Source organism: Phocoena sinus, chromosome 16 (assembly GCF_008692025.1).
Source record: "Phocoena sinus isolate mPhoSin1 chromosome 16, mPhoSin1.pri, whole genome shotgun sequence".
Lineage (NCBI taxonomy): Eukaryota > Metazoa > Chordata > Mammalia > Artiodactyla > Phocoenidae > Phocoena > Phocoena sinus.
The window spans coordinates 54088210-54096764 of NC_045778.1; the positions used below are offsets into that span (position 1 = coordinate 54088210).

The 8555-nt window shown below is 37.9% G+C and overlaps 1 protein-coding gene and 1 non-coding gene across 2 annotated transcripts; both read left to right on the forward strand.

Moving 5' to 3' along the window:
* The first annotated feature begins 281 nt into the window (after window positions 1-281).
* Window positions 282-388, forward strand: LOC116742095. The gene has a single exon (XR_004346366.1). It is a non-coding gene; the product is annotated as a U6 spliceosomal RNA (small nuclear RNA).
* A 7291-nt stretch (window positions 389-7679) lies between these two features.
* LOC116741661 (60S ribosomal protein L17-like) lies at window positions 7680-8271 on the forward strand. The gene has a single exon (XM_032608550.1). It carries the CDS (start codon window positions 7738-7740, stop codon window positions 8269-8271), a length of 534 nt encoding a protein of 177 aa, XP_032464441.1. The 5' UTR covers window positions 7680-7737.
* The last annotated feature ends 284 nt before the right edge of the window (window positions 8272-8555 follow it).

Below are 8555 nucleotides of genomic sequence, written 5' to 3' on the forward strand. Positions count from 1 at the left end.
ACTCAAGTTTCCACAGGTTACTCCTTATGTAATAGATGAAATACAAATTGTTTCTTCTGTTGCCTAAGTAAACACAGTCCTCAAGTAGACATTTAAGAACTTGAAAAGTCCATTGATTCAGACATATCTAACTCGTTCTTTCAAAAGTTGCATAATACTCCATGGTACCATAATGTATCAACTGTCTTCTACTGATAAAGCTCATGGTAAATTCTTATTTTTCTTCAGGTAAGGTGCATCTTTTTGCCTCTACAAAGCCAGGCCACAATAAATTTCCTTGAGTGCTAGCTTCAGCAGCACACATACTAAAACTGGAACCATACAGAAAAGATTAGCATGGCCCCAACACAAGGATGACACGCAAATTCATGTAGCATTCCATATTTTTAAATAAATAAATAAATTTCCTTGAACATATTTCTTTATGTACTGGTGTTATCTTTCTGTAGGAGAGATTACAAAAAATAGGATTGCTGGGTTGAGGGCTATGTGAATTTTAAAATACATATTGTTATAATACTTTCCAGAAAGGCTGTAGAAATTGGCATTACAACCCATATTGATAGTCTCACCAGTATTTTTTATTTTTGACAATCTAATGGATCAAAATGCTGTGTTCTTTATTGTACTAATTTGAATTTTCTTGAACACCATTGAGGCTGAGGATCTTTTCATATTGCTGATGATTTGCCTTTTTTTCTGGAATTGCCTGTTGAATGCTTTGTCAAATTTTAATTGGACTGATTGTCTTCTTTCATTTGGTTTGTAGGAGCTAAGGTACATTAGCAACATTTGTCCTCTGTTATCTGTATTTTAAATATTTAGTCTGTCATTTGATTTTGTTTATAGTTTCTTTTGCTACACAAAAATATGTCCACTTTTAAGAGGTAATGTATGACTATTACTTTCAGGTAGTGACCCTTAGAGTTTCTGGATTTTATCTTTTCCTTCAGAAGGTCTTTTTTACTTTATGGTCTTATAAATAATTCCTCACATTTGTATCTAATATTTTTATATTTCACATTTAGACTTCTAATCCATCTGGAGTTTATTTTTGCATAAAATGTGGGGTAGAAGTGTAACCATGTTTTCTTCCAGATGGATAGTCAGTTCTGCCAGCACCATATACTAAGTAAGCCATCTTTCTCCCTCTAAATAAAATTTTTTTAAATTTATATTAAGTACCCACTTGAATTTGTTTCTGGAATCTTTCTTAGGTTCCACTTGTATTATTTATTCCTATGCTATGTATGGTTTTATTATAATAGCATTACAATAAGTTTTATTATCTTGTATATAAGGTAGGAATTGTGTTTAGCTAGTAATGTAGATACAAATAACAGAAGCTTAAACAAGAAATAAGTTTATTTCTTTCATGTAAAAGAAGTCTGGCATAGTAGGCCAGGGTTGGCATGGTAGCACCATGTTCATCAAGAATCCAGACTCCCTCTATTACTCTCCTCAGGCATCCTTAGCAGTGGCTGCCACCCTCAAGATTGCTTCATGCTCCAGGGGTGGGGATGGTGGTGTGCTGAATTGGGCGATTGGGATTGACATGTATACACTGATGTGTATAAAATTGATGACTAATAAGAACCTGCTGTATAAAAGAATAAATTAAATAAAATTCAAAAATTAAAAAAAAAAAAAGATTGTCTCATGCTCCAAAATGGCTGCTGAAGCTCCAGCCATATATTCCTTATTCCAGTCAGGAAGCAAGCAGAGTGGGGAAGAGCAAAAACAGCACATGCAGCTGTCTGACCTCCTTTTAAGGAGCTTTTCTGGAAGTCCCACCTAACAAGTTTATTTATACCCCTATCTGAAAGGGAAGCACAGAAATGAAGACTTTCAGTAGCTGGATATTGAGTGTAAACCTAGTTAGTCTCAGTCCTCCCTCTTCCCGTATCCTTTTTAAATTTTTAAAAATTATTCTCAAACATTTATGTTTTTTAGTAAATAGACTTTATTTTTTACAATGGTTTTAGATTCACAGAAAAATTGGGGAGATGGTACAGAGAGTTTGCATATACCCTCTTCCCAAATACTCTCCCACCACACACACACACACACACACACACACACACACACAGAATTTCTATTATTAACATCTTGCATTAATATGGTACATTTGTTACAATTAATGAACCAATAGGATAACATTACTATTAACTGAAGCCCATAGTTTATATTAAGGTTCTCTGTGTTGTGCATTTCTATGAGCTTTGGCAAATGTGTAATGACGTGTGTCCACCATTACAGTATCACACAGAATCATTTTACTATACTAAAAATCCACTGTGCTCCGCTTATTCATCCCACCCCTAACACCCTGAACTCCTGGCAATCACTTATCTTTTTAGAATCTCTATAGATTGCCTTTTCCCAAAGTCATACAGTATATAGCCTTTTCAGACTGGCTTCTTTAACAGCAATATGCATTTAACTTTCCATCATGTCTTTTTGTGGTTGAGAGTTCATTTCTTTTCATCACCAAATAATATTATATTGTATTGTATGGATATATCAGTTTGTTTATCCATTCACATATTTAAGCACATCTTGGTTGCCTCTAGTCTTTAACAGTTATGATTAAATCTATCAGAAATGTTTGTGTGCAGGTTCTTTTGTGGACATAATTTCATCTCAATTGGGGAAATACCTAGGAGCACAATTGTTGGATTGTATGGCCAGATTATGTGTAGCTTTGTGAGAAACTGCCAAACTGTCTTGCAAAGTGGCTGTACCATTTTGCATTCCTATCCACAATGAATGAGAGTTCCTGTTGCCCTGCATCCTCTCTGGCATTTGGTATTGTCAGTGTTTTGTATTCTAGCCATTCTCATAGTTTTGTGTTGGTATTTCATTATTGTTTTAATTTGCAGTTCCCTAATGACATATGCTGTTGAGTATCTCTTCATATGCTTATTGGCCATCTGTATAAATCCTTTGGTGAAGTGTCTGTTCAAATCTCTTGCCCCTTTTTTCAATCAGGTTGTTTGTTTTCTTATGGTTGAGTTTTAAGAGTCTTTTTGTATGGGTCTATGTTTGGACTCTCTATTCTGTTCCATTGATCTATTTGTCTGTTCTTTTGTCAATACCACACCATCTTGATTTCTGTAGCATTAAAGTCTTGTCAGTTCTCCAAATTTGTTCTTTTTTAGCATTGAGTTGGCTATTCTCAGTCTTTTGCCTTTCTATATAAACTTGAAAATAAATTTGTTGATATCCACACACACAAACAAAACTTGCTGGGATTTTGATTGGGACTAAATTGAATCTATAGATCAAGTTGGGAAGAATTGATATCTTAACAATATTAAGTGTTCCTATTCAGGAACATGGAATATTTCTCCATTTATTTAGCTCTTCTATGATTTCTTTCATCAGAGTTTTATAGTTTTCCTCATATAGATTCTGTATATTTTTTGTTAGATTTATACCTAAGCATTTCTCTTTTTTTCAGTGCTAAGGTAAATGGTATTGTGTTTTTAATTTCAAATTCCAATTGTTCACTGTTGACATACAGGAAAGCAGTTGACCTTTTATCTTACAATCTTGCTATCATAGCTTATTAGTTCTAGGAGTTTTTGTGTCGATTCTTTGGGACTCTCTACCTAGACAATCATGTCATCTGTGAGCAAACACAGTTTTATTTCTTCCTTACCAATCTGTATACCTTTTATTTCCTTTTTTATCTTTTTGTATTATCTAGGACTTCCAGTAAAATATTGAATAGGAGTAGTAGAGGGGACATCCTTGCTTTGTTCCTGGTCATAGGGGGAAAGCATCTATTTTCTCATCATTAAGAACAATGCTGGCAGTGGGAAGCAGCCACATGGCACAGGGAGATAAGCTCGGTGCTTTGTGTCCACCTAGAGGGGTGGGATAGGGAGGGTGGGAGGGAGACGCAAGAGGGAGAAGAAATGGGGATAAACATATATGCATAGTGATTCACTTTGTTATACAGCAGAAACTAACACACCATTGTAAAAACAATTATACTCCAATAAAGATGTGAAAAAAAAAAAAACAATGCTGGCAGTAAGTTTTTCTAGATGTTCTTTATTAAGTTGAAGAAGTTCTCTAGTCTTAGTTTGCTGAGAGTTTTTATAATGAATGAAAAATAGATTTTGTCAAATGCTGTTTCTTCATTTATTGTTGTGGTCATACAGTTTTTCTTCTTTAGCCTGTTGATGTGATGTATTACATTAATTGATTTTTGAATGTTGAACCAGCCTGGTATACTTGGAATAAATCCCACTGGGTTGTGATGTATAATTTTTTATACATTGTTGGGTTCGATTTGCTAATATTTTGTTGAGGACTTTTCCATCTATATTCATAAGAGACCTTGGTCCATAGTTTTCTTTTCTTGTAATATATTTATCTGGTTTTGGTATTAGGGTTATACTGGAATTTTACAATGAGTTAAGAAGTGTCCCCTCTGCTTCTGTTTTCTGGAAGAGATTATATAGAATGGGTATAATTTATTTTTTAAATGTTTGGTAGAATTCACTAGTGAACCCATGTGGGTCTGGTACTTTCTGTTTTGGAAAGTTACTAATTATTGATTTGATTTCTTTAATAGGTATAGGCCTATTTAGATTATCTTTTTCTCCTTGTATGAGTTTTAGTAGTTTCTGTCTTTCAACGAATTAGTCCTTTTCATCTAAGGTATCAAATTTGTGGGCATGAAGTTTGTTCATAATATTCTTTTATTGTCCTTTTGATGTCTAGTAGAGATGACTCCTCTTCCATTTCTGATATTGGTTATTTGTGTTCTCTCTCTTTTTAAAAAAATTTAATCTGGCAAGAGGTTTATCGTTTTTGTTGACTTTTTTCAAAGAACCAGATTTTTGTTTCATTGCTTTTTCTCGCTTGTTTTTCTGTCTTCATTTCATTGATATTTGCTTTAATTTTCCTATTTCTTTTTTTCTGGTTGCTTTAGACTAGTTATTTCTTAACTTTCTCTAGTTTCATAAAGTGGAAGCTTAGATTATTGATAGATCCTTGTTCTTTTCTAATATATACATACAATGCTATAAATTTCCCTCCAAGCACTCTTTTTGCTATATTTCACAAATTTTGATAAGCTGTATTTTCGTTTTCATTTAGTTCAAAATGTTTTTTAAATTTCTCTTGAGATTTCTTCTTTGACCCATGTATTGTTTAGAAGTATGCTATTAAATCTCCAAATATTTTGGAATTTTCCAACTATCTTTCTGTTATTCATTTCTAGTTTAAGCCCATTGTGGTCTGAGAGCATACTTCTATAGGATTTCTTTTTTTTTTTTTTTTTTTTTTTTTTTTTGCGATACGTGGGCCTCTCACTGTTGTGGCCTCTCCCGTTGTGCACAGGCTCAGTGGCCATGGCTCACAGGCCTAGCCGCTCCGCGGCATGTGGGATCTTCCCGGACCGGGGCACGAACCCGTGTCCCCTGGATCGGCAGGCGAACTCTCAACCACTGCGCCACCAGGAAAGCCCAACATTTATTTTTATATGAACTTTCCAATCCCTTTGTCCAGTTTATTTTTTTTAGATGAAACAAGATTGGCAAAATGTTGATATTTGTTAGATCTGTGCATATGTGAAAATTCCATCATAGAAAGCTTTGTAAAAATTACTTGAAAACCATAACAGAGTTTCTGACACATAGTAAGGGATAAACCATCATCATCACTGTCATCATCAAACAAGACAGTTGTGGATCTTTGTGTCTCCTCCATCTTCAAATTCTTCCTCTCCAGACACTCTGTCCCATTATTATTTTTTTCTTTAATTTTTTTTTTTTTGGCCTCGCAGCTCGGCTTGTGGGATCTTAGTTCCCCAACCAGGGATTGAACCTGCACCCTCGTCAGTCAAAACACAAAGTCCTAACCACTGGACCGCCAGGGAATTCTCCACTCTTCCACTTCACGGTTTAGTCATATTTGACTCTACTGATTGTTGACTCCTTGTGTCTTTCTCTGTCTCTGGCTTCTGGGCCACCATCTCTCCTGGTTTTCCTCCAATCCCTCTGATCTCTCATTCTGTCTCCTCTGTGGACAGGTGTCCTCCTCCGGCTCCATATACATTGGTGTTTCCCAGGGTCTCAGATCTGTTTCTCTTTCAGTCTATACACCGTCATTGGATGATCTCTTCCAGGCAGTCTAAGTTCAATTACCATCCAAATCCTGCTGGCTCCAAAATCTATAATCCCAGTCCAGTTTTCTCTCATGCATTCAGAGACATATCTCCAACTTCTGGCTAGATACTTAAAACTCAGTGTTTCCAAAACTGAAATTTATAAACTGCTTCTGATAGTCCCCATCTTGGTGTAGGCACCACCGCCTACCCACCAACCACCAAATGGCCTAAGCCAAAAGCCTGGGTCATCCTCCCCTCCTCCCTCTCCTTCATCAACCAGATCCAGTTCCCACATCCAAGAGATATGACTTTCTTGCTGCTTTGATTGCATTCCCTTCTCTCCATCCCCACTGCGTTACATCCTAATTCAAGCCCCCATCACTTCTTCTCTTCTTCTCCTAACTCAAGCCTCCTAACTGGTCTTCCTGCCTGGAGTCTGTCCCTCCAATATGTTCTCCACCAGAATGACTTTCCAAAGCAAAATAAGCATGTTCTTTGCCTGTTTCAACCCCCTCAATGAATCTTCATAGTAGGTTTTAATCCCTAATTACCTTGTGGTATTTGCCTTCCCTTCCTCACCATCCTCTCTCTCTGCTCCTCTCCACCCCCCAAACAACCACCCTCACCTTAAAGCATATTTATAGTTCCCATGAATGGGTCTTGCTGTTTCATTTAGCCTCCACACTTCTGCACCTTTTGCTCCCTATGCTGGCACTGCCCTCCCTCCCTTCGTTCAGGACTCCAGTCAGAGAGCCTCTCCCTGGGCACTTTCCCAGCATAGCTCCCTCCCATTTCCCCTCCCCCACCTCTTGCTACTCCAGCTTGCATCACTCCATGATGGATTCAATCATCCGTCTCCTCCATGGAACAAAGAGCTCCTGAGGGCCCAGACTGCGCCTACGGACCATTGGACCCAACTAACTGGCACATCACAGCTGCTCAGAAAATATTGGCCAAATAAGTGAAGAGATGCTTACAGGTCAGGAACAGAGGGACAGAAGAGGCAGAATTTGAGAAAATGACAGGAGTGTTTGTTTGCTTTTAGTCATGGAGTGGAGCTCCTGGGCAGCACAATTTCCTTTTTAACACTCAAATGTTGATATACTAAATAAATACATAGTCTATGTACAGCTATATTAAATAAACATGTAGGTTTAAACTAAATCAGTCATTTTCTTCTACTTGATTCTAGGATAAACAAGTGGTGGCAGGGACCAAAAAATTACGAAAAGCTATAAGGCAAAAACTTAACATTAAGTAAATTCATTTTATGATGTGGGAAACACATGCAATATAATATTTAATGAAAAACCTCAACTCAGAACTATATATGGCTCTTCCAAGTGGTGAATCCTCTGGTGATCGCTGCCATCCTGGCCTTGGCGGTGCCGATTCTGAGACCCTCGGGAGGAGGACTCTCGCGGCTACTGATTTCTCCCTGGGAGCGGCGTTCTGTGCGGGGAGACGTGTCGGAGTCCCACGCTTGGTGCCCCGGTGCTCTCGGGCCTCAGCGGGGCGCAATGGTTGGGAATGGGGCTGGCTGGGGGTACAGGCAGGCTATGGTGGTTCCCGACTCCGGAGGTCCGGTGTCTTCGCGGTGACCTCTAAATATGGTTCGCTATTCACTTGACCCAGAAAACCCCACAAAATCATGCAAGTCGAGAGGTTCAAATCGTCGTGTTCACTTTAAGAACACTCGTGAAACAGCCCAGGCCATTAAGGGTATGCATATCCGAAAAGCCACCAAGTATCTGAAGGATGTCACTTTAAAGAAGCAACGTGTGCCATTCCGTCGTTACAATGGTGGAGTTGGTAGGTGTGCCCAGGCCAAACAGTGGGGCTGGACGCAGGGTCGGTGGCCCAAAAAGAGTGCTGAATTTTTACTGCACATGCTCAAAAATGCAGAGAATAATGCTGAACTTAAGGGCTTAGATGTAGATTCTCTGGTCCTTGAGCATATCCAGGTGAACAAAGCCCCCAAGATGCAGCGCAGGACTTATAGAGCTCATGGTCGGATCAACCCATACATGAGCTCTCCCTGCCACATTGAGATGATCCTTACTGAAAAAGAACAGACTGTTCCTAAACCAGAAGAGGAGGTTGCCCAGAAGAAAAAGATATCCCAGAAGAAATTGAAGAAATAAAAACTTATGGCCTGGGAATAAATGCTGCAAAAAATAAATGCAAATAAAAGTAAAAAAAAAAAACCAAAAAACTATATATGATATAGTGTATATCTTAGCTAAAAATGCAGGCTCCACAGTCAGATTTAGGTTTGAATCCCAGCTTCTTACTTACTACTGTGTGGTCTTGGACAAATTTCTTTACTTCTCTGTTCCTCAGTTTCTTTTACTGTTAAATAGGAATAATAAAACTTCTGTCTCATAGGGTTATTATGAAAATTGTAGGCTTTCTAAAGGGTTTAGAA

What these genes read in the sequence shown, in the direction of transcription:
- LOC116741661 (XM_032608550.1), top strand. Translation starts at nt 7,738, where the DNA reads ATGGTTCGCTATTCACTTGACCCAGAAAACCCCACAAAATCATGCAAG.